Source organism: Salvelinus sp. IW2-2015, linkage group LG17, assembly GCF_002910315.2.
Source record: "Salvelinus sp. IW2-2015 linkage group LG17, ASM291031v2, whole genome shotgun sequence".
Taxonomy (NCBI): Eukaryota; Metazoa; Chordata; class Actinopteri; order Salmoniformes; family Salmonidae; genus Salvelinus; species Salvelinus sp. IW2-2015.
This window is the reverse complement of record NC_036857.1, coordinates 28,204,238-28,230,051: the sequence shown is the minus strand read 5'-3', so window position 1 is coordinate 28,230,051 and position 25,814 is coordinate 28,204,238. Positions and strand designations below refer to the sequence as shown.

The 25,814-nt window shown below is 42.8% G+C and overlaps 2 protein-coding genes across 2 annotated transcripts in view; one reads left to right on the top strand and one right to left on the bottom strand.

Annotated features, from left to right (window-relative positions):
* Window positions 1-12,313, top strand: part of LOC111976245 (RNA-binding motif, single-stranded-interacting protein 2) — a 33,231-nt gene extending 20,918 nt beyond the window's left edge. Inside the window, exons 5-13 of the mRNA XM_024005009.2 lie at window positions 6,655-6,812; window positions 7,223-7,302; window positions 7,806-7,915; window positions 8,340-8,386; window positions 8,739-8,829; window positions 9,194-9,250; window positions 9,496-9,606; window positions 10,057-10,137; window positions 10,303-12,313. Of these exons, the coding sequence (XP_023860777.1) occupies window positions 6,655-6,812; window positions 7,223-7,302; window positions 7,806-7,915; window positions 8,340-8,386; window positions 8,739-8,829; window positions 9,194-9,250; window positions 9,496-9,606; window positions 10,057-10,137; window positions 10,303-10,380 (813 nt within the window). The 3' untranslated portion in view covers window positions 10,381-12,313. The remainder of the gene's footprint in view (window positions 1-6,654; window positions 6,813-7,222; window positions 7,303-7,805; window positions 7,916-8,339; window positions 8,387-8,738; window positions 8,830-9,193; window positions 9,251-9,495; window positions 9,607-10,056; window positions 10,138-10,302) is intronic.
* A 1,517-nt stretch (window positions 12,314-13,830) lies between these two features.
* On the bottom strand, window positions 13,831-23,612 carry LOC111976244 (sentrin-specific protease 1-like). The gene is given in 17 exon segments (XM_024005008.2): window positions 13,831-14,780; window positions 16,356-16,451; window positions 16,567-16,731; window positions 17,004-17,207; window positions 17,422-17,553; window positions 17,759-17,893; window positions 18,180-18,264; window positions 18,420-18,458; window positions 18,546-18,609; window positions 18,813-19,093; window positions 19,337-19,455; window positions 19,840-19,978; window positions 20,221-20,416; window positions 20,547-20,631; window positions 20,894-21,120; window positions 22,410-22,465; window positions 23,027-23,612. Coding segments are annotated over 17 exon segments (2,226 nt in total). The 5' UTR covers window positions 23,167-23,612; the 3' UTR covers window positions 13,831-14,717.
* Window positions 23,613-25,814: the final 2,202 nt, after the last annotated feature.

Below are 25,814 nucleotides of genomic sequence, written 5' to 3'. Positions count from 1 at the left end.
TTATTCTGAGAATATGACAACCATGTTGTTTGGACGTTGATGGAATATTCTCAGAACCCTCAGAAAACTGGTATATTCTGGGAACATGGTAACCAAGATGGCGAGCAGGGAATAGCAGCCGTTTTACGGGTTCCTGACCAATTGTGCTATTTTCTTTGTTCATTTCCTATGACCAAAAAGTGCTTCTAGACATCAGAACCGCGATCACTAACCTCAATTTGGATGATGATTTCTACTTCAATGAGTTGGAGGCAAATAACATATTGCTCATCCTGGACCAGGCGTAAATCCCCAACACTCAAAAAAGGAAGAGGCGGCGTTATAGAGGCCGGCGTGCGGGATACCTGACGAGACTACATCGGCGAGWGGATAAACAGCCTCTACCCTCCGTTCTATTGGCGAACATGCAATCACTGGAGAATAAACTTGATGAGCTCCGCTCGAGACTATCCTATCAACGTGATCTGAAGAACTGTAATATCCTATGAATCTCCGAGTCATGGCTGAACAAGGACATGGAAAATATAAATCTATCATGGATTACAAAGGGAAATCCAGCTGCAAGCTGCCCAGTGACGCAAGCCTACCAGATGAACCAAATTCCTTCTATGCTCGCTTCGAGGCTAGCAACAATGAACCATGCATGAGAACACCAGCTGTTCCGAACTACTGTGTGATCACACTCTCCGTAGCCAATGTGTCTATTACATTTTTTAATTGAATCTTTATTTAACTAGGCAAGTCCGTTAAGAACAAATTCTTATTTACAATGACAGCCTACCAAAAGGCAAAAGGCCTCTTGCAGGGACGGGGCTAGGATAAAAAATAAAAAATAGGACAAAACACACATCACGACAAGAGAGACACCGCAATACTACATAAAGAGAGACCTAAGACAACATCATAACATGGCAGCAACACATGACAACACAGCATGGTAGCAACACAACATGGCAGCAGCACAACATGGTAGCAACACAAAACATGGTACAAACATTATTGGGCACAGACAACAGCACAAAGGCAAGAAGTTAGAGACAACAATACATCACGCGAAGCAGCCACAACTGTCAGTAAGAGTGTCCATGATTGAGTCTTTGAATGAAGAGATGGAGATAAACCTGTCCAGTTTGAGTGTTTTTTGCAGCTCGTTCCAGTCGCTAGCTGCAGCGAACTGAAAAGAGGGGCGACCCAGGGATGTGTGTGCTTTGGGGAACCTTAACAGAATGTGACTGGCAGAACGGGTGTTGTATGTGGAGGATGGGGGCTGCAGTAGGTATCTCAGATAGGGGGGAGTGAGGCCTAAGAGGATTTTATAAATAAGCATCAACCAGTGGGTCTTGCGACAGGTATACAGAGACCAGTTTACAGAGAAGTATAGAGTGCAGTGATGTGTCCTATAAGGAGCATTGGTGGCAAATCTGATGGCCAAATGGTAAAGAACATCTAGCTGCTTGAGAGAACCCTTACCTGCCAATCTATAAATTACATCTCTGTAATCTCTAGCATGGGTAGGATGGTCATCTGAATCAGGGTAGTTTGGCAGCTGGGTGAAAAAGGAGTGATTACGATAGAGGAAACCAAGTCTAGATTTAACCTTAGCCTGCAGCTTTGATATGTGCTGAGAGAAGGGCAGTGTACCATCTAGCCCTACTCCCAAGTACTTGTATGAGGTGACTACCTCAAGCTCTAAACCCTCAGAGATAGGAGTCACACCGATGGGGAGAGGGCTTTCTTCTTACCAAACCACATTACCTTTGTTTTAGAGGTGTTCAGAACAGGGTTAAAGTCAGAGAAAGCTTGTTGGACACTAAGAAAGCTTTGTTGTAGAGCGTTTAACACAAAATCCGGGGAGGGGCCAGCTGAGTATAAGACTGTATCATCTGCATATAAATGGATGAGAAAGATTCCTACTGCCTGAGCTATGTTGTTGATGTAAATTGAGAAGAGCGTGGGGCTTATGTTCGAGCCTTGGGGTACTCCCTTGGTGAAAGGCAGTGGCTGAGACAGCAGATGTTCTGACTTTATACACTGCACTATTTGAGAGAGGTAGTTCGCAAACCAGGCCAAAAACCCCTCAGAGACACCAATACTCCTTAGCTGGCCCACAAGAATGGAATGGTCTACTGTATCAAAAGCTTTGGCCAAGTCAATAAAAATAGCAGCACAACATTGTTTAGAATCAAGGGCAATGGTGACATCATTGAGGACCTTTAAGGTTGCAGTGACACATCCATAACCTGAGCGGAAACCAGATTGCATACCAGAGAGAATACTATAGACATCAAGAAAGCCAGTCAGTTGATTATTTACTAGTTTTTCAACACTTTTGATAAACAGGGCAAAATAGAAATTGGCCTATAACAGTTCAGATCAGCTTGATCTCCCCCTTTAAATAAAGGACACACATGGCTGCCTTCCAAGCAAAGGGAACCTCCCCAGAGAGGAGAGACAGGTTAAAAAGGTCAGAAATAGGCTTGGCGATGATAGGGGCTGCAACCTTAAAAATCAAAGTGTCTCAACCAATTGAGCCAGATATTTTTTGGGGGGTCAAGTTTAAGGCGCTCCTTTAACGTCGCAGACTCAATGACTGCCTGCAGGGAGAAACTTTGTAGAGCATCGGGGCTAGTCGCATTAGAATGGGTGGGAGATGAGAAAATGTTGGACGGGCAATGAGGCATGGTTGAGTCAAACAGGAATCCTGACTTAATGAAGTTGTGATTAAAGAGCTCCTTGTCAGTAACAACCACATCATCAACAGTAAAGGGACATGGGCAGCTGTGAGGAGGAGGGTTTATTCTCCAGGTCTTTAACCGTTTTCCAGAACTTCTTGGGGTTAGACTCACAGAGAGAGAACTGCTCCTTAAAGTAACTAACTTTGGCCTTCCAAATAGTCTGAGTGCACTTATTTCTCATTTTCCTGAACAAGAGCCAGTCAGCCTGAGTATGTGTGTGCCGGGCCTTTCTCCAAATGGAATTCTTTAGTTGGAGTATTTCTGTCAGATCACGGTCGAACCAGGGGCTGAACCAAATTTAATTCAAATTTTCTTTACGGGGCGTGTTTGTTAACAATAACACTGAAAATGTCAAAAAAAGAAGGTCTAAGCGTGTTAGACAGAGAGGAACAAGCTGACTCTATACCAATTTACAYAGGCCAGGTCAAGAAGGAAGGCTTGCTCATTAAAGTTTTTTAGCAAGCGTCTATGACAAATCAGGACAGGTCGTTTCAGTGAGCAGCCATTACGAACACGGGCTGTAAAACAGTGATCACTAAGGTCATTACAGAAAACACCAGACTGATACCTATCAGGATTATTTGTGAGGATAACATCAAGGAGAGTAGACTTTTCTGGGTGTTTGGAGTCATACCTTGTGGGATTGGTAATAATCTGAGAAAGATTTAGGGAGTCTCATTGTTTTAGGGCTTGGTCATGTGGTTTAAGGAGGTTCCAGTTTAGGACAAATTCAGACTTAGTGTAAGGGGCCAGGGGAGCGTTTAGGGAAGGTAGAGCACAGGCCGGTGTTGATGGTGGACAATAACACCCAGCAACAGTCAACAAGAAGCTATTTGAAAGTGTAATGCTTAAAACCAGCAAATCAAGTTGTTTGGGGACAGACTTGGTGGAGACAACCGAGCACTGAAGGTGTTCCTTGGTAAAGATTGCCACTCCATCACCTTTGGAAGATCTGTTTTGCCAAAAAAGGTTATAACCAGAAAGGTTAACATCAGCATTCAAAACACTCTTTTTTAACCACGTCTCAGTAATGACCAACACATCTGGATTGGAGCTGTGAACCCACACTTTCAATTGATCCATTTTAGGTAATAAGCTTCTAGTGTTAACGTGCAGAAAACCCAGGCTTTTACGAGAGCAGAAATCTGTGGAACAGATTTCAGAGCACAAGTCAGAATTGGGGCTAGCAACAGTAGATGGGCCAGGGTGTACATGCACATTTCCAGATATCATCAGCAGTAATACAATCAGGGCACGGCAGAGGGGAGAGCTCTGCAGTGTTGATTTTCTATGACATTTGAATGTGCATCAGATGGCAACAAGATTATATTGTACAGCAATGTCATCAGATAACATGAATACAAAGCCGGCGAGAGGTGGTTAGAATAGGATGGGAGGCCGAGAGTCTGTGTAACCAATAGAGAGTCAGAGTCCCGAGTGTGGGAACAAACATAGTCTGTCCCACAGTTGGGTAAACAAGCACGTTCATAGTCAACAAAGCACGCAGGAGTCATGAGGCAAATAGCACAATAAATAGATATAACGACTATAACGGCCATTGTAAGTTCAAAGAGTCACTCGCCCCAACAAGACAACTTGAGAGAGTAACTCTCTGAGTCCAGTAGGCTACAAAAGTCTGAGTAGGCTACAAAAATCAATAAATAGTAGCCAGTTAATTTAAGCGCTTCTAATGAAGCTCACATAATAAGCTTCACAAGTTAATTAGCCTACCTAAAATTCTGATCAGTCCAACGTCTGCAGTGTGTGTGTGTAAGTGTGTGTGTGCTGGAGGCCAGTGAAAGCTCGGGAGAGGAAGACCTTTAAACAACATTCACAAGGCCGCAGGGCCAGATGGATTATCAGGACACGTACTCAAAGCATGCGCTGGACAGCTGTGCAAGTGTCTACACTGACATTTTCAACCTCTCCCTGACCCAGTCTGTAACGTTTCAGGCAGACCTCCGTAGTCCATSTGCCCAAGAACGCCCAGGTAACCTCTCTAAATGATTATCGCCCCGTAGCACTCACATCTGTAGCCATAAAATGCTTTTAAAGGCTGGTCATGGCTCACATCAACACCATCCTCCCGGACACCCTGGACCCACTACAATTCACATACCGCCCCAACAGATCCACAAATGATGCAATTTCTATTGCACTCCACACTACCCTTTCCGACCTGGAATGCTGTTCATTGACTACAGCTCAGCGTTCAACACCATAGGGCCCTCCAAGCTCATCACTAAGCTAAGGACCCTGGGACTGAACACCTACCTCTGCATCTGGATCCTGGACTTCCTGACGGGCTGCCCCCAGGTGGTGAGTTTAGGCAACAACACATTCGCTATGCTGACCCTCAACACAGAGGCCCCTCAGGGGTGCATGCTTAGTCCCCTGCTGTTCACCAATGACTGAGTGGGCTCGCAAGACTCCAACACCATCATTATGTTTCCAGACGACACGACGGTGGTAAGCCCGATCACTGTCGATGATCAGACAGCCTATAGGGAGTAGGTCAGAGACCAGGCAGTGTGGTGCCAGGACAACAACCTCTACCTCAATGTCAGCAAGACAAATGAGCTGATCGTGGACTACAGGAAATGGAAGGCAGAGTACGTCCCCATTCACATCGACAGAGCTGTAGTGGAGTGGGTTGAGAGCTTCCAGTTCCTCGGTGTCCACATCACTAAGGACCTATCATGGTCCAAACACACCAACACGGTCGTGAAGAGGGCACAACAACACCTCTTCCCCCTCAGATCCTCAAAAAGTTCTACAGCTGCACCGTTGAGAGCATCTTGACTGGCTGCATCACCGCTTGGAATGGCAACTGCTTGGCATCCAACCATAAGGCGCTACAGAGGGTAATGAGTACAGCCCAGTACATCCCTGGGGCCGAGCTACCTGCCATCCAGGACGTCTATACCAGGTGGTGTCAGAAGAAGGCCCTAAAAAGTGTCAACCACTCCAGCCACCCTGGTCATAGACTGTCCTCTCTGCTACCACACGGCAAGTGGTACCAGAGTGCCAAGTCTGGTATAAGAATACTGAACAGTTAATCAAATGGCTACCCTGACTATTTGCATTGACCCCCTTTTTATCTGCACTGGCCCTCTTGCACCGGCTCCATGCATACTCACTGGACTCTACTCACACACTCAGACATACTACAACGACACTCCAACACACACCTAGACTACATACGACTTCATACGCTCACACACACAAAACAAACACACACACATGCATATTGATGCCACACACACATAGACACACTTTCACACCCTTCACATACTGTATATATATCTGCTACTCTGTATATTATCTATCCTGATTACCTAGTCACATTTACTCCTACCTACATGTACATATTACCTCAATTATCTCGTACCCCTGCACATTGACTCGGTACCAGTACTCCTTGTATATAGTCTTGTTATTGTTATTTTATGGTGGAGCGATGGGTAACGATGCTTCGTGGGTGACTGTTGTTGATGTGTGCAGAGGGTCCCTGGTTCGAGCCCGGGTATGGGCGAGGGGACGGACGTAAAGTTAAACTGTTACACTAACATAGGTCAAATGTTCCCCTAACTTACGGAAAACGGGACACTCAAACATCGAGGGGATATTACAGGTAACATTACAAGAACATTCTCCCTAGAATAGTTTTTCTCTACATCTCCAGTGCCTTTCTTTCCTCTCCACAGCCTCCTCAAAATGTCCTCAAGCTTAGAAAGGCAAGTGTGTATGTTGTTAAAGGCCTCTCTCTCTCTTCTCCCTGTCTGTGATCCAGCAACGAGAGCAGGACCCCACTAACCTGTGCTTCTCCAACCTGCCTGTGTCTATGGACGGGCTAATTTAACCCTGTATTTCTCTCTCCCCCTTCCCTCTCTCTCTCCCTCCCTCCCTCCCCCCACAGCAACAGGAGCAGGACCCCACTAACCTGTACATTTCCAACCTGCCTGTGTCCATGGATGAGCAGGAGCTGGAGAATATACTGAAGCCCTTCAGTCAGGTCATCTCTACACGCATCCTCAGAGACGCCAACGGCACCAGCAGAGGAGTAGGCTTTGCCAGGTAACCAACTTGTACACCTCTGAAATTATGTCTTAGGTCACAGCTATGTAGGATATGCAAAATAGATTCCTGCGTACTGTATCATGTATACCTCCATACTTAAACATTTATTGACAAATGCAATGTTATGATCATATATATCTTGGCTTTGTCAAGGCATGGCTAGCTTGCCAGGGTCACAGTCAGTTGCCAAATGTTGTCGAACGTTGCAGATAGAAATGCCATGAATAGAGCTGATGTGATTCTGTATGTTAGAGAGGCATGTTTGTTCTTCATAGCCTATTTCTATCTGAACATTCCAAAACATTGTGTCCTGCTAAACGTGCCCCTGGTAAACTCAACTGTCTGCTGAGCCCTCTGCTGGTTACTGGGGATAGTACAGCATCCTGTAAATCAAGTTTTATTTGCAGGATGGAGTCAACAGAGAAATGTGAGACTATCATTCAACATTTCAATGGCAAATATATCAAGACTCCACCTGGAGTACCAGGTGAGTCATCTTTATCTCATCATGTTTTCTATTTATTTTTAGAACCAAGTTTATTCTGTATGATGCCTTGGTTGAAAGGGTCAGGAGCAACAGAAAGGCTACATCTTCCACAGTATCTTGATTCACTGTCATATTTTCATTAAGCAATAAGTCCCGGGGGGGTGTGGCATATGGCCAATATACCACGGCTAAGGGCTGTTCTTAAGCACGACGCAATGCCGAGTGCCTGGACACAGCCCTTAGCTGTGGTATATTGGCCATATATCAAACTCCAGAGGTGCCTTACTGCTATTATAAATTGTTTACCAACGTAATTAGAGCAGTAAAAATAACTGTTTTGTCATACCCGTGGTATACGGTCTGATATACCACAGCTGCCAGCCAATCAGCATTCAGGGCTCGAACCACCCAGTTTATAATGTACAATATACAGTATAAACACACAGATTATATCCTTCAGTGCTCCACAGTCACTCAACCCTCTTCTTCTCCTCTCCTCCCAGTGCCCTTGGAACCCCTGTTATGTAAGTTTGCAGATGGAGGACAGAAGAAGAGACAGAGCCAGGGAAAGTACCTGCAGAATGGCCGTCCCTGGACAACAGATGGGGAAACGGTGAGTTCTCATTCAGACAGTAAACAGTCTGCCATCGTCCCTGTAGTTTTTCTTGTTGCCATTTAACCAAGGCTATTCAGGTACTTTCAACTGTATTAAGTACAGTAACATTAAAGTAACTGTCCAGTGTTGCTTCATCTTCTACAAGGAAATAGCAAGCATTTTTTAAACGGTCGGTTTGAGATACAAGTTTGAAGTGATTTCTCTCCAATTTATGCTTTGGCCACAAATACGAGTATAGGATGAGTCAACATCACTTGGGTATGAGGTAACAGAACATAAACTTTTAAAAGTGAGACAGTTACTTTAAAGCTCAAACGGGATTTTTTGTTTTAATTTCTTTCTGGTTAGATATTTCTCATTCAAACGCATGTATTACTGTATGTGTGCTTACTGCATTGTATCTGAATGTGTTTGACCACAGGGAGGAATGACACTGACCTATGACCCCACCACAGCCTTACAGAACGGGTGAGCGAATACTCCACCAACACCTCCAACCGTTCCAACGGAACGCTGCGTTTGCCTTGCAGCATTGCGGAGACAGTGGCGGTGCGCTCTGTGTGGTGCTTACGTTGGATTTATCGAACATACGAGTCAAACTGTAGGCGTAGGCGGCTTGACAGAAATGGTAGCAGATGGGGAATGTTGAACTTTTGTTGCACACATAGCCAGATGATGCCGCGTACCATTTTGCGCAACGACGCTCTCGGTTTGATCAAGGTGTTAAACCTCAATGAGATGATCCTAGACATATGTACAGCAGGGATGACCGTGTGTTGGATACTGATGGGTTTCTTCTTCTCTCTCTCTGTGTCTGCAGATTCTACTCTCCCTACAGTATGGCCCCTAACAGAATGATAGCTCAGACATCCCTCGCCCCCTACATGCACTCTCCTGTTAATACCTACCAGGTCTGTTGTATTTCTGTGGATATATTACTGTGTACAGAGGATTTATTTCTTATTATAAACTGTGTGGTTCGAGCCCTGAATGCTGATTGGCAGACAGGTATGACAAAATACTCGTTTTTACTGCTCTAATGACATTGGTAACCAGTTTCTTACAGCAATAAGGCACTTCGGGGGTTTGTGGTGTATGGCCAATATGCCATGGCTAATGGCTGTGTCCAGGCACTCCGCGTTGCGCCTAAGAACAGTCCTTAGCCGTGGTATATTGGCCATATACCACAGCCCTTCGGCCCTTATTGCTTAATTCTGAAAAATTGCAGAAAGCATAGATCTTATGTTGTGTGTGTGTCTTTCTTCTCTGCTGCAGATCCACAGTCCACAGTCCTGGATGCATCATCATCAGTCGTACCTCATGCAGCCCTCAGTGAGTTTTACCCACTGCTACTGTGGGTCTGTTACTGCCTATTAGTGAATCAGTGTGATCTGCCTGTCTCTCACTTTCTGTGTCTGAGAGAAACACCTGTTAAGCATAAACATACCGACACTCGGTGTGATGTTTGCACTCAATGTTTGAGCTGTGTGACAAACAATTGTGTGTGTGTATACATGCATACGTGCATTTTTGTTTGTCTATGTGAATGTTAACTCTGTGTGTGTGTGTGTCCGTAGGGCCAAGTCCTGACGCCGGGCATGGACCACACCATGTCCATCCAGCCAACCCCTATGATGGGGCCTCTCACACAGCAGCTCAGCCACCTCTCTATGGGCAGCAGTGGCACGGTCAGTCCCAACAGAACACTACTGTATAGACATACAGTAGATACTTTGGACAAAGACATTGTGTTGTCAGTGCCATCCATAACGCCACTTTCTATCCCTCAATGAAGACAGTTTTACTCAGAAAAGAGACAAATGTGAATAAGATTCTATAATGATTACCAGGGGCGCAACTTTGGTTTTGGAAGTGGGGGGGGCATAATCATTTAAAAAAAAGATATATATCTTTTTTAATCCAGTCAGATAAACACTCCAGCCTACCCGACCGCTTGGAGGCGTCCGCATGGTCCTAAAGCACAACGTTGCCTCGTTTAGTATCACATTCCAATGATAAAACTGGGGGGGACAAAAATGCAATTTCAGAATGTGGGTGGGGGACATGTCCCCCCCATCCCCAGTGAAAGTTGTGCCCCTGATGATTACGTTCTAATAGTTTTCTCCTCTCTATTTTAGTATATGCCTGCAAACACATCTATGCAAGGGACCTACATCCCCCAGTACACCCAAGTGCCTCAGACCACTGTTTCAGTCGAGGTAAGAAACGTCCTACTACAATTTACTTTACTGACTTTATTGTCCCCGTAGGAAAAATGTGTTGCAGTATCATGTACACATTTAAAACTATAATGTGGTATGAAACAACTGGTCTCTTTACTGACGATTGGTTGATTGATGAATACTTCTTCAATATGTTAACAGGAAAGTGCCATCCAACAACAGGTTTCCCTGGAGACTCCCACAGAACACACAGGTTACTCCTATCAGCTTAGAAAGTGAAGAGGAGGGACAGGTGGGTTATACTAGAGTCTATTTCCTGGGCCACCTGCGGTCCATACAGCTCAGCTCAGTGCATAGTGACTCTGGACAGAAGCACCAGACAGTCACACTAAGGACAAAAGGATATTTAAAAATCAGAGGCTATGGTAAACTCTTGAATACAGATGAATGGATACTGTGAAAACGAACAGAACATGGAGCATCTATTTTGACCACAGAACATGACTCTACAGTCGAAGAAAGAGAAACACACACACACAGGATTTTTTTGTGCACATATTAACAAATTATTTTCCTAAATATTCTGGGGAGCCAGAATGAAATCAGGATCATAAAGTTACAACAACATGTGTTGTCAATTAGCTGTACTTTTTTTTGTAAAATATGCTGATTTCGTTTTTCATTTCATCATCTGTGTTTTCACCTGAATTCTTTGGTATAGATTCAAAAAGTCACGAATCAAAGATTTTTTTCTTCATTTCACAATGCCATTGTTGTTTTTGTTCACTTCACCGTGTTTTTACTGGTAAATGTTTGACGAGAGAAGGCTGAACCAACTGCTTCAGTTACTTAGATCATAGACGGTGTCATATCTGGTACTATCAACTGAGATACGGTTTTTAGCACTTGGGTCCCTAGTTGAAATTCTCACAATAATTCTCAGAATCTAAATAGATATTTAGTAATAAAGCTTAAGACAATCAAACATTGAATTGATTATTMCCTGATTCTGGCCAATTATAATAAAATATTTATGCATGATTAAATTTGACATGAAATACATTTAGTTGCTGGTTATATTTGAGGAATTTAATCTTATATTGCTCCAATGCCAACCAACAACATAAATAAGTATTTCCATTTGGTTTTAGTGGGTTAAGCTGCTACCCTTTAAACAGACCCAAAGTTGTTGTTAGGAGTTCACATTATTGAGTGTTGCGCTAGTAGTTTTAACAAGTAAATTCGAGATCCAAAACCTGCGGCCAGTAGGCTACTGAGATGCTTTGCTGTCTCGTTTTGCTCCCACAAACGCTACTTTCTCTCTGTCTGTTTATAGATGCCTCTGTTTTTGTTTTGATTCCGAGTGACTGTTTTTTTATTTAAAGAAAGTTTGTGAGATTTTTTATTCGATTTATTACTTTTCAGATTGATACATTTTATTTTTGCTAGTGTGCATTGAGTAGTTACATGTTTCTATGGACAAGTAGATCTGTTTTTGAAAGATTTGTTGTCTTTTCATTTTGGAATAATGTCCGTCATTACCTTCATTTTTGTTTTTCTTGTTCTCAATCTGTTTTAATTTTCAATAACTTGGAAAATGCTCTAAATGTTTGAGAGATTTCAAATCAGTCTGTGTTATCAGTTTTGGCACATTCACCGTTTAAAGAGGTGTATTCAATCCCAATTGAATTCAATATTCAATCCCAATTGAAATTTAAAGGCAATGTTCCGCATCGGCGGAGACCGCATTCACGGTAAACGCTGCATATGTCGGCTCAATTGGAAATTACCTTTAAATGTCTATTGCGCAATCCGTAACACTTCAGCTTCACAGACTGAATCGAGCTCGAAGTATAATACCTCTTAGAAATGATTTCAGAAATGTGTCCGTGGTAGAGTAGTCACTAAATCAGTAGTTAGGGAATGCAGTGTGAAAAGTAACATTACCTCCTACGCAACAAGAGCAATGTAAAGTCAGCTGAGTGTTCGTGGGCAAGATTCGGAGACGTTTCCTAAGCTCATAACTTCTATGGTTCTCCAGGCTGCCCCGCACAGTCACAGCGGGTACTGTCTCCATAGCTTCACTCTTCCGTCAAACGTTCACAAACCAGGCCTAAATCCCAGGTCAAACATCCAATCAGACTGTTTTGTTTCTTAAAAAGGCCAGTGATCTATGCAATAAAAAAAAAAAAACATCCACAATAACGCAATACTTACGCTGTAAGAACTTTTTATTTTTCAGGTGACAACAATGGGCTGTTTGTCAATAGTGACTTTTGAAACTTTTATTTTAGTTCATCCAAAACGTTTAGTTGTAAGATTATACGCCTCGTTGTTCATCTAATGACAGTGAGATCGCTGCATTGATGGGAATATATGTATATGCTCTGCAGGCTATCTACTACCCTTAACCTTAAATCGGTGATAGTATGACCATCTGTAGAACATCTACAGATGGACTATCCAAATAAAGTGTTACCATGTTTTCATGTACAGCATGGCTCATGAGTTTGGAGAAAAATCACTCAGCTATCTTGCTAAAGGCCTCACACCATCTCCTAAAAATGGGATACTGACTACCTTGTCCATCCAGATACACAGTCCTTATTGTTGGTCAACCAAAATATTGGTTGTTGCTTTTTTGTTTGTTACCAAAGACATCATCCGGTAGACATTAAGACATTTCTAAGTGATCAATGCTTGGTTTAGAATACATCTGCAGGTCTTTCTTTTTCCTTGATTTGTGACTGTACATGAAAAGGTGTGTTGACACTAGTAATAAGCTTTATGAATTGTCTCCTGAATTAATTTGTGGTAGGAAGAATATTATCAGAAATGCCTTATAGATTTCATCAAGAGAGGATTTAAAAGGGTGCTACACACTAAATTGCTATCTGGAAACATTCATGCACTGTCTGCAAATAGTTTTATCAAACAGGAATTATTTATTGTAATATTTACGTCCACGTAGTATCAGCCTTAGGAAACCACCATTTAATGTTTGTTACACTCATTTATTTTGAGGCCATAATCATTCCAGATTTTTGTTTAAATCAAAAATATTCAGCATTAGTTTGAGATGTCAGAATGCCCTTGCCCTTTGCCGTAGTTCAGACAATCATATACAATGAAGTCCACTTGAAACATCTTGCTGCTAATTTAGGATTTTAAAGGTTGCGTAGGAGTGGGCTCTACTGCTTTGTCTTTCATTGTACAATGCCAACTAGAGGGAGAAAATATTAGTCGAAGCTCCGTCCAGCAATAAGTCATTCACGTCATGTAAGGTCAGAGTCAGACAGGTTAAAAAGGAACACATTTCATAGTCATTGGCTCACAGCCTTAACATCTACTATCCCCTGGCTTTATCAAGTCCATTATAAAGCAATCGTGTACAATCTTATTCATTTTTGTCAATCATTAATTTGTCCTTATGCGCCACACTAGCAGGTCTATGGCTGTGTTTAAACAGGCAGCCCGATTCTGCTATTTTTCTAATTGTGATGCCTGTGTAAACACAGCCTAAAAAAATCCCCTTTTGAGACTAACAGCTTTTCAAAATGTTTTTTTTTGGGGGGGGGGGGTTTGATGTTTTTGAACTAGGTCATTTTTTTAATTAAAAGGAATCCACTTCTTTTCTTTTTTAAACAGTTTGTCCATGTGCCTTTTATTACCAAGAGTGTGTATGTCATGTTAAGTACACCTTTCCAAACAGATGCACACACACACACACACAATACTTGATGAATTTATTTCTAAAAAGATTTTGTTCTAGATACAAAATAGATAATAAAAAGGTACAAAATGTATATTAAATACATTATCCAAGAAACGGTATACTCATCAGTATATACACACACACACATGTTGAAAATATCCAGAGAAAAATGCACTAAAGCTTTTTTGCTTTGCTTATTTAAACAAAATAGACTTTACATTTCAGGTTACACCATTTAATCTTGGAATAACGGGTCTCTTGGTCAAGGAAGCATCACTGCTGCTTATCTGTTTTGGGGTCCAATTAACCAATGAAGATACTCGTGTCACCTCAAGTACCACACAATAGCAATGTATGGCAACACACCACTGCCCTATCTAGGCCTACCCTTTTACAAATTATACTCTGAGGTCAGTTGCATATATTTTCCATTTAGCTAAAAACGACTATCAAATGTGGGTGTCCAGATATAAATCAAAGAATGTCACTGCATCTCGAGCTCTGTTCTCTCATTTAACCAGTTTATTGAACCAGGTATGGGTGTTGACCATAGACTATAAAAATAAAGTTGTTAACAGTCATCACATCAGAACACCATGCTCTTGTTGAACTATACTTTTAAGTAGTTTACAAAAATACTGACAGTGACAAAATACAAGTAGTTGCACTGGTTGGCCCAACTTCACTAGACAGGATGCTCTGACGGGAACATTTCAGAGTATCATTTGTAAATGAGAACAACCGCAATTGAAAGAGAGACCTTTGCTTGCTAATACACAGGAGGTTGTGGTTGCAATAAATGTATCCTACTGCAATGGAACAGCCATAACGTCATGGGCACCGTCATCATTTCAGACACTTCCTCACTCTTGACCTGTTCAGAAATCTCTTCCCAATTTCATCACAATAGTTTCCGATTCAATATCTCCCAGACCATGCGTCTCCTGAAGTAGGGCATGTGTTTCTGTCAATTGGAGGGAAGGGAAATACCGAGTTACTCATAGGCTCAATCCCAATGCCCCCCCCCTGCAATATGGAAGTTTGACATTTGTATGAATTGTAATTCGTGTTTTAGCGACTCCTGAGCAAACCAGCAAATTTAAAAAAACGTTTCTGCAAATTTAAAAAACAATTTTCGTAAGCTTGCATACATTTTTTTTTTTACAAAAAAAAAGAAAAACGTAAAAGTCCGACTTGTCATTGTTCTTTATTGTGGTAACGTTAGAGATTGAAAATATTGGTCATGCAATGCAGTTGAAGTAATGTTAGAGATTGAAAATATTGGTCATGCAATGCAGTTGAAGTAATGTAGCTTGCAAACTGCTATTATGCAATGTCGTGATTCAGTACTACTCCAGCCAGAGGATGGGTAACACTACAGGCACATTGTTATTTTGTAATTCTCAGACTACGGTGAGAATTGGAAGGTAACACATTACCACCGCAGCTACAGGCACTGTGGAAAACAAGACTCGTCGTCAATTAATTGCGTGGTAGGTTATCCTTTGGCCGCTTCTGCTGTTCCCGAGTGATGTCCCGTTCCACAGGGTTATTCATCTCTCCCTACCACTAGTTGCTCAGTTTGAGGGACCAAACCSCYSCGGGGGGGGGGGGGGGGGGGGCTTTAGCCAGTCAAGTCAGTGGATTGTAGGACATTGTCAGTACTGGCAGGAATGCTCATGCTTACCGTTACACTTCCATTAAAAGCAGGGTCGCCAGCAAGTGCAAATCTCTTAGTGACCGGGTACCACATTTGAGCAAATAAACAGCGGTCTCTTACACGTGCAGGTCAAAAAAGCTTCAGGCCAGTCTGCTCTGGTGGAATTTCACAGCGATTGATCCCTGCATTTCAAAACGATTCAATGGCTTTGSCAACATATGCAGTGCATTCTAAATGCAACCAGTGTTCCAAATATAMAACAGGGCTGTTTTAGAGTCTATTGACACACCAATGCATCAATCCAAGTAATATAATAATAAAATCCAGCAAAATCCAGCAGTTTAAGCTAAAGATATCAGTTTATTTGCATGGGCTGCGTCTCAATCCACCACATCGGTGTTAGTCAGACCATGAAACATCCCGGAAAATCAGTCTTCTCACAAAAACAATCCTTAGCGTCCGAACGGTTAGGCCTACAAAAACGAATATGAACCATCCATGGAAAGTTGAGTGACGAACACGATGGTGTTCRCCGTTTTGCTCTATGACCCCCACAAGTGTCACGGGACTCGTCTGAAGCTAACCCAAACAAATGAATGGAAATACGGAGGTAGTTTTGTGCCTACAAAAATAAGGGGTTAAATGTGTATCAAAAAAAGAAAAGGCGGAGGAAATCTTTTTGTTTATCACCTAGGTATAGGACAGACACTTCGACACCGCGTAATTTTTTTTGAGTGTCTTTTTGCCATTTATGAATGTGTTATTCACTGCGTTATTCAACATTTTATCAAATAAAACTTTTTCAAAACACCTCAGACGGTATTAAACACTGGCTTTCCCCAACAGACACAGTGGCAGCTTGGCGGTTGAAGTACTTACTTGTGTAAATGTGATTGGCTTGTCTTTGGTGATGTACTCGGCATATTTGCAGGTGAACATTCCACAGTCACTTCCGTTCATCTGCTGAGGAATCTCCTGTTGGGAGAAATAGTTTGAGATACATTTTTCAAAAGACGGCAACATCTATCAGTGAAGTGTCACAGCATGTTGAGTTGACAGAGATCTCGGTTAGATATAGTGTAACACGTACGCTGCGTTTCTTGCTTTGCAGAGTCCATTTTGACGTATCCAGGTCTTTGCCCTTCTTGTCCTTGCTTTCCTGCTGCAGGTATTGCAGCAATATCCTGCAGGCTTCGTCATTGTTCCCTCCCATTGAATCAAAGTACGTGACAGTCTTCTTACGAAGATCCACCACCTGAGAGAATTGTTTTATATATATATATATTATTTTTTTATATAAAAAAAAGAACAGTCAATATAAACAGCACACTACAGATTCTGTCTATAGTGTGATTCCCACTATAGAACCAATCTAAACCGTACTGTGCTGGCTCCAATTTTTTCATTTTCACATGGTCCTTTCCAGCATGGTTCTAGCAACTATGGTGGATGCATAACCAGGCCAGGCCACTGTACCTCCAGGTAGACGGGCAGCAGCAAAGTACAATATATTGCATGTTAACTCACAGAGAGGCACCAGTGCACCCCGAGGTGGACGGGCACCAGTATGACYTCCACTGAGAAGATGTCCATCTTTTTGGTCCAGCGGCGTACGGCAGAGTAGCCTGCGCCGCGGAGCTTGGGGAAGAAGAAGGTGTTGAAGGTGTGGACCGTCGGCAGGCCGGGATCCTTACCGCGCTCCACTAGCAGGTTCATGTAGAAGTTGATCACCTTGGAAAGAGGAAGGAGACAGCGGGGTCAAGCAAAGAAAACAGCATAGAGCCACGGATAAACCCCTTCTGTATTAGTTACTCTCTTTTCTGTATAGGCACAGACACACAGAGAGAGAGTAAAAATGTAGAGAGAGTAAAAATGACTAGCAGTCTCCAAAAACAGTGGTACGAGACGGCGATATAAACAGAAGCAGAGTGTGACGTGCTCTCACCTCGTCGTTGAGCCAGTTGAGGTGGCTGAGTGTCTGGAGATCTTTGCGCGTGATGGTSAGTCTGAATCCTTCACTCAGCATCTCGTCCTGGCTGCCTCCCCTCAGCGCCCGGCACACCTCCCCCTCCATATCCTGGTCAAAGACACGCAAACATGCCAGCTCAGCTAAAGGCTGCACGCTATGTACATTCCTGACGCACACAGTGAGCAAATCCATGTCATTTAAAAACATACTTAGTACAATTATTGCAATGCATTTTATTGGTAATGAGCTGGCTCACAAACGCAAAGTGCAGAAATAGGCACAACACACAGAGCTAAAATACTGTGAATGGTACCTCAGTGAGCTCAGGGAACTCTTCAGCGGGTTTGGGTCCCTCTATGAGAGGAGCAAGAGGAACCTCCTTCTCCAGGGGGACTCTGACATGCAGCTCCACGGACCTGTTGCTCAGCTGGCTGTCATCTYACAAACGCTGGACCAGACCACAGGACAGGAGGGTTAGACGGACCACCATATCATTTTCTATTGAGTACAGGCTTAGTAGGACAACTATAGTTGAATGTTGATTTCAGAGCGGTCCTCAACATGTAAAAGAGCATCTCATTTCATATAGTTAATAAACTACAGGTTGAATGAAGCATAGAGGGGAAAACMTCCAATATTTTCTCATTGGCCGCATCGGTGGTAAATGTGGGACTTGGTATAGACATGAGGGCTGACGTCACGCCAATGAGGACAGAGAAGGGGATGCTAACTACCTGTCTCAGCAGCTGAGCAGCTAGGGCCTCCTGCTCCTCTATCTGCCTCCGTCTCTCCCGGGCACGAGAGTCATACATGCTAGTCCTGGAAAACACAGACACACACATCCGACTTGAGGACTTCTAGAATGAGCTAGAGGAGGATTTCAATTGTATTCAGTARGCACAGGCGCACGGCGATATAGAGCAAGATACGCTGTATGAATTTTTCAAGGAATGGTGACAAATTAGGGGACTTACAATTCCTTGATCCAGAGTTCAGCTTGGAAGCATGGCACACTGGAGAGACAGACAGAGAGTAACCAGGCTAGATGGGAAACACGAAGTACATAACACACACCAACAAAAACTATTCAAAACACATACCTTGAACTGCATGGCTTTTTGCCCTTCTGCTCTTTCACAATGATTACGGAGTCCCCATCGTGCGCTGCAGAACAAGCCATGGGCCAAATTAGTACAAGAGAGACACAGGCTTTTATAGAAACAACACGTAAAACTAAAGATGGCACTGCGGCGTTATCATGTTCTGTCTCTGTATACTGTTGATGATGCTAAATCAATGTCCCTCCTTGAGGTCAATAAACTACTACATCAACTCTGATGAAGTGGAAATGGGCTAAGACGTTTCACCTGATGATTGTGTGTCCTGAGAAGAGGTGTCTTGTAGGGTAGCTGGAGAGGGGGCAGACTGTATTGTCTCTGGTCCCCTGGGGCTGAGGTCTGAGTCAGGGGCCCAGGTGTGGTTCCCTGCCCCACTGGAGAAGCCCTTCCCTGGGCTGGGGACGTTGCTGTAGCCCTGGCTGAACTCTGGACGGGGGCTTGGGGGTTCACTGGGGCCCTCTGAGGCATCTCCTGCCCCCGTAGGGGACGAACACTGGAGCAGATGCCTGCTGGTGCTCAGGAAGCTGGTGCTGAGAGAGAGCGAGAGAGAGCGAGAGATTATTAGAAAGGAGCACCAGCACACCAAATGGCCAAGATGTAGGAAAATCAAACCCGGGGAGAAGTAGAAAAGGGTAGGTTTCCTGATGAAAATGGGTGTGGTTGCATCAACGTGCGAGTACAGGTCATTGAGCACGACTGAATTGTCAGTCATCCTCGGGGACTTGAGGAGAGTGAGAGGAGCGCAGCATTAGCGTTGTGCTTGTTGTACTCACAAGTCTCTGTGTGAGCGCGGAAAGCCATGGGAGCTGCCGTTGTGGAACGACAAGGACTGGCCACCTGAGACCATGGCCAGCAGCTGTCTGTACACCATCTTCTCCTCCTCACAGACAGACTGGAGCAACACAGAGAGGACCCATCACTCTATATTATAAATAAGGCTTGGATATGAAGTAGAGGCAACAAAACTCAATGCGGCATTCCTCAGGTATATTCAGGACTACGTGATATGCGCATGTTGTAAATGAACTTCCCTCCGGGAAAAAMAGTTATTCTATTGTATCTATAAGGACTTATGTTAGTCGACACACACACACAGATAGATACAATAGAATAACTATTTTCCCCAGAGGGAAGTTCATTTACAACAGGCGCATATCACATAGTCCTGAATATACCTGGATCCTTTTATGTTACATAACAGCGTTATTTGAAAACAGCCCAATAGCAAAAGTTCAGCAAGTGGGAGCCATAAATATTCTGGTAGGTGGCATCTCACCTCTTGCGCGGTGCAGCGAGCCCTGGCTCTGAGGAGGCGGTTGGAAGGGCTGCCGTGTGAAGGACTCTGCACAACGCGGATGGGGAAGGACTTCTCATACATGCTGGTGAAAGAGCTGCATCCTGCTGAGGTCAACTGGCTACAGAGAGAATTCAATTACTGCACTGAACATGTTACTCATATTATTGTGAATTGAACAATATCAAGCACAGGAAATAGAACACTTTCAAGCACTTTGAAGTTCAAGCTCTTTAACAAACTCGAAACGGCCCTGTTCAAAAATCACGCCTTTTCAAGATTTTCAACGCTTGATTAATAGCAGAATGCATTTTTTACCCAGTGAGAAAGGCAGGCCTATATCTATTGACAATATGAGCATACCTTGTTGATGCAGGTGTTCTGAGGTGGCTCCTGCCCAGGCGGGTAGAGGGACATGGCTTAGGGGTACTGCTGGAAGAATGAGGCAGACAGACAGAGTGCCCATTCGTTTTGGGCGCATCACGATGTGTGAGAGCCATGCAGACTTGCCGTCTGCAAACCTTTGATCCTATCATCGTCTTCTCAATTCTAAAGGACTCTGCAGTGAACAGAGGAGGCGAGAAAGAGTGTGTCGATCAAACAACTGTTCCATTTCCATAGCAACATTACTGACATTTCCAGCCGGCAGCAGGAATGGTTTCATAGACATTCTTAGAAAAGAGTCTTGCCTGATTTAGAGTTGATCCATTCCAGAGTTGTCGAGGGAGCAACACACATCCCATCCAGGGGATCAGAGTACCTTACCTCAAGGACCTGAAAACAATACCAGAAAAACAAATTACATTATTGTTCAATATGACTATAACAGAGTGCTGGCCTGTAATAAACTGGAGTAATGAATAGGTATAAATCTAGTACTAGATCTGGGCCCATATTCAAAAACGGTCTCAAAAGTGCTGATCTAGGATCAACCCCCCCCTTATTCATTATGATTTAAAACTCAAAAACTTATCCAAGATCAGCACTAATACTTTGTGAATTAAGAGCCCTGAAACATCATAAAGAGATCCAATACCTCAGTCTCTTCCCAGACAGTTGAGGGACGAGGTGCAGAAGTTGAGGGTTCCGGTTGAAGCTCTTTTGCTGGCTCTTCCTGAAAGTGTTCTTCCGGAGGGGGGTCTGGGGAAGCAGGCAGTATGTTCCTCAAGGTAGGAGTCACACTATTCCGTACCCAGGATGCCACGTTGGAGCTATGGCTCTTCACCCCTTCAGCCGCAGTCTTCACTGTGTCAATGAAGACCCCTGTTGTCATATCCACAAACACATATCAGGTCAGATAGGGAACTATGGACTGTTTATCAAACACTGTATACACCGTTGTGCCGGGAACATGTTAAGACACCACAAGATACACTACATGACCAAAAGTATCTCATTCCAAAATCATGGGCATTAATATGGAGTTGGTCGCCCCCTCTACTGCCATAACAGCCTCCACAGCCTCTTTTGGGAAGGCTTTCCACAAGATGTTGGAGGGACTTGCTTCCATTCAACCACAAGAGCATTAGTGACACCGGGAATGTTGGGCGAGTAGGCCTGGCTCGCAGTCAGTGTTCTATTCATCCCAAAGGTGTTCGATGGGGTTGAGGTCAAGGCTCTGTGCAGGCCAGTCAAGTTCTTCCACACCATTTCTGTATGGACCTCGCTTTGTGCACGGGGGCATTGTCATGCTGGAACAGGAAAGGGCATTCCAAACTGTTGCCACAAAGATGGGAGCACAGAATCGTCTGTGCTGTAGTGTTAAGATTTCCCTTCACTGAAACTAAGGGGTCTAGCTCAAACCATGAAAAACAACCCCAGACCATTATTCCTCCTCCACCAAACTTTAGTTGGCACTATGCATTGGGGCAGGTAGCGTCCTCCTGGCATCCGCCAAACACAGATTCGTTCATCGGACTGCCTGAGGGTGAAGCATGATTCATCACTCCAGAGAACGTGTTTCCACTGCTCCATAGTCCAATAGCGGCAAGCTTTACACCACACCAGCGACGCTTGGCATTGCGCATGGTGATCTTAGGCTTGTGTACGGTTGCTTGGCCATGGAAACCCATTTCATTAAGCTCCTGGCGAACAGATCTTGTGCGGACGTTGCTTCCAGAGGCAGTTTGGAACTTGATAACTTGTGTTGCAACCGAGGACATACAATTTTTATGCGCCATGCGCTTCAGCACTCCCGTTCTGTGAGCTTGTGTGGCCTAGCACTTCATGGCTAAACCGTTGTTGCTCCTAGATGTTTCCACTTCACAATAACGGCACTTACAGTTACCCGGGGCAGCGCCAGCAGGGAAGAAGTTTGACAAACTGACTTGTTGGAAAGGTGACATCCTAAGATGGTGCCACGTTGAAAGTCACTGAGCTTTTCAGTAAGACCATCCTACTGCCAGTGTTTGTCTATGGAGATTGCATGGCGGTGTGCTCTATTTTATACACCTGTCAGCAACGGGTGTGGCTGAAATAGCCTAATCCACTCATTTGAAAGGGTGTCCAAATACTTTTGCATATATGCACAGCCAAGATTGCAGTTAGCTTACCCATCCGAAATCTCTTCACTGCTAGTGCCTGGTCATCTTGGTCACCATCCTCCAAACTATAAAAACAGGGGGGGAACAATATCCAACATGAATATGTGCCAGAGAATCACTGACAGTGCTGGCAGCCTCATATTTGTTTTTTGCCGTGATAATTCTGGTATAGCAAGCAAGCTAGCTAGCTACATTCACTTTAGTCAGTGACCGACTCCACTTATCTGGGTTATATTCGGTCATGGTATTGGGGGGGGGTGTCTTGCTGAGTACGCACTTTGGTTGCTCAACCCGACTCCCAAATGTGTCAGACAGTGTGCCATACTTCTGTAACGTTAGCTAGCTAGTAGTAGCTAACTGGCTGGTCAGAATCTTACCACCATCTCAAATAGACAAGTCCGCAAGTTTAGCTACAACTCACACATAGTTGACAATTAGCTAAGCATATCATCTAGTTAGTTCATCCAGTGCCACCACCAGTTAGTACATTAAGCTAAATTAGCTAGGTAACGTTAGTTTATTAGATTACTAACGTTAGTAAACTAACGTTAGCCAAGTTAGATTACTACACAACAAATAGATTACAGATGAGTTAGCTAGCTAACATTAGAATAACCTTTACTTACCAATCGATGGGTCTTTTTCTCCTTATTCGACCCCCTTGTTGTACTCCATGTGTATCATTATCTTGTTGGTCGGGAGCTGGTACTCCATTGCGGAGATTAGCGAAACCCGTTCCAATTAATTCGTAAAATTTATTGAACATGTTTAGAGAAGTTTAAAACCTCCCGCCCGCGAAAATGTGTATCGCTATGGTTGCTTCCAACCCGCCTGCCAGCGCAGGAAAAAGCACATAAAGCCACCCAGCGTCATTCGACCGGGGAAAGTAAATCGTAGCTAGTTAGATAAACAACACTGCTAACCAGCTAGCTATCAAGTTACCTTTCTCCTTCCCTTGAAATTAGCTAGCTTGTGGTTAGCTYAACTAGCTAGCTAACAATCCTGGTTATGTGGCTGTAGCGACTAGGATTTCAATCACTACTATCACATTCGACAATGTCATGTGTCTTTCTTAAATAGCAAAGAAGTCCAAAGTAACTCAATGTAGTACTTTAAATAAAAAATAACTCATTAAACGATAACCTCTAACCTCTCCCGCTTCTTCCTCATTCAAAACCACAACATGGTCGTCACTAGTTACCACAGCCACTAAGTCAAAAAACATCCCTATTTCTAAAATGTATATTTTTCAAATTTGATTTTAAACCTAACCTTAACCACACTGCCAACCATATGTATAACAATAAACTTAAATTAGAACCAAAAAGCAAATGTCTTACAAATTAATTTGTAGGAAATAGCCAAGCTTGACTTTGTGGCTGTGGTAACTAGTGGAAACCACACAACATGGCCGACCTTGGCGTTCTACCATGAAACGTTTTCATTGGATGAGCAAATTGAATAGATACAATTATTATGATACATGGTTGGCTGGTTGGAATGCTTTTTTATGGCGCTTCTTTGACGATGTCAACGTCAGTTGAATTCGTATCAAAAAGTAGAGGCGGAATGAGAGGGTTTACTACATCCGAAATCTGTCCGCCAAAATGAGACCACAAAGTGAGGGATTTTTCTATGGAGGATAAAATGAGTGTCGAATTTGGAAAAATGTCCATTTGTTATAGCGGCCCCTCGACTATCTTGTCAATATAATATAAATCGTTGCTCGTATCTAGTTTAGTGTCTGAGATACAAAAAAAAATTGAAGATTGGTGAGTACATTTTTTCTTTTATTTACAGCAAGAATTGTAAATAGAAATTAATTTCCTAACACACTATGGAATAACACTCAACGCACTTAACCAAGAGAAGCATTTTTTTTTTTTACAACAGCAAATTAATTACAATTTGTTCAGATAAGACTATTCCAAGGCCACATATTTCATACACAGATGAACCATTCAGGGTTTTATTAAGAAAATATATGTAAGTTTTTTTCAGGCCAAATACAATGTAGTATAATTTTCTTGCCATGTACACATCAAGAAAGTTTGCACGCATGTTTAAAGTTAACTCTTTCTTGTCACAATAATCAAAACTCTTTGCTTTTACAAAAAAATATCAACTCTTTCWGTGTCTATAAAAACATTATGCCACAAGGTTAAGCCATCAATTTACAGTGCCCTCTGTAATTATTGGGACAGTGATTTTGTTGTTGCTCTGTACTCCAGCACTTTGGATTTGAAATGATACAATGACTATGAGGTTAGAAGTGCAGACTGTCAGCTTTCATTTGAGTGTATTTTCATGCATAGCGGGTGAACCGTTTAGAAATTACAGCACTTTTTGTACATAGTCCCCCCGTTTTAGGGGACACAAAGTATTGGGATAAATTCACTTATATATGGACAAGCATTTCGATACACTGACCTTAACATCTGCTAACCATGTGTATGTGACCAATAAAATTTGATTTGATTAAAGTGTAGTATTTGGTCCCATATTTCCAACAATTACATTTAACTTTTGACTACAAACTTTTTGGATGCATTTGCTGTTTGTTTTGGTCGTGTTTCAGATTATTTTGTGCCCAATAGAAATGAATGGTAAATAATGTATTGTGTCATTTTGGAGTCACTTTTACTGTAAATAAGAATAGAATGTTTCTAAACACTTCTACATTAATGTGGATGCTACTGTGATTACCTCCCCTGATATTGTAATGGTGAGAGGTTAGCACGTCTTGGGGGTATGATATTTGTGCGTCTAACTTTCTCACTCATCATTATTCACGATTCATTCAGGACTATCCGTAATCATGGAAGCATCCAAATGAATGTAGAAGTGTTTAGAAACATATTATTTTCTTATTTACAATAAAAGTGATTCTAAAATGACACAATACATTATTTACCATGAATGTCTATTGGGCACAAAATAATCCGTAACACAACCAAAACAAACAGCAAATGCATACAACAAGTTTGTAGAGTCACAAGCTTGTTTTAATCATTGCGTGCTAGGAATATGGGACCAAATACTAAACTTGACTACTTTAATACACATATAAAGGGAATTGTCCCAATAATTTTGGTCCCCTAAAGGGGGGACTATATATAAAAGGTGCTGTAATTTCTAAATGGTTCACCCGATATGGATGAAAATACCCACAAATTCAAGCTGACAGTCTGCATGTTAACCGCATGGTCATTGTGTAATTTAAAATCCTAAGCGCTACAGTACAGAGCCAAAACAACAACACTGTGTCACTGTCCCAATAATTATGGAGGGCACTGTATAACTACTGGAGCAAATACATACATTTTCCACATCACCACATTGTAAAGGTTTTCCAGATTGGCCCCCAAAACATGCTTAGCAAAGCATATGTATCGAATCATTGGTTTAACCCAG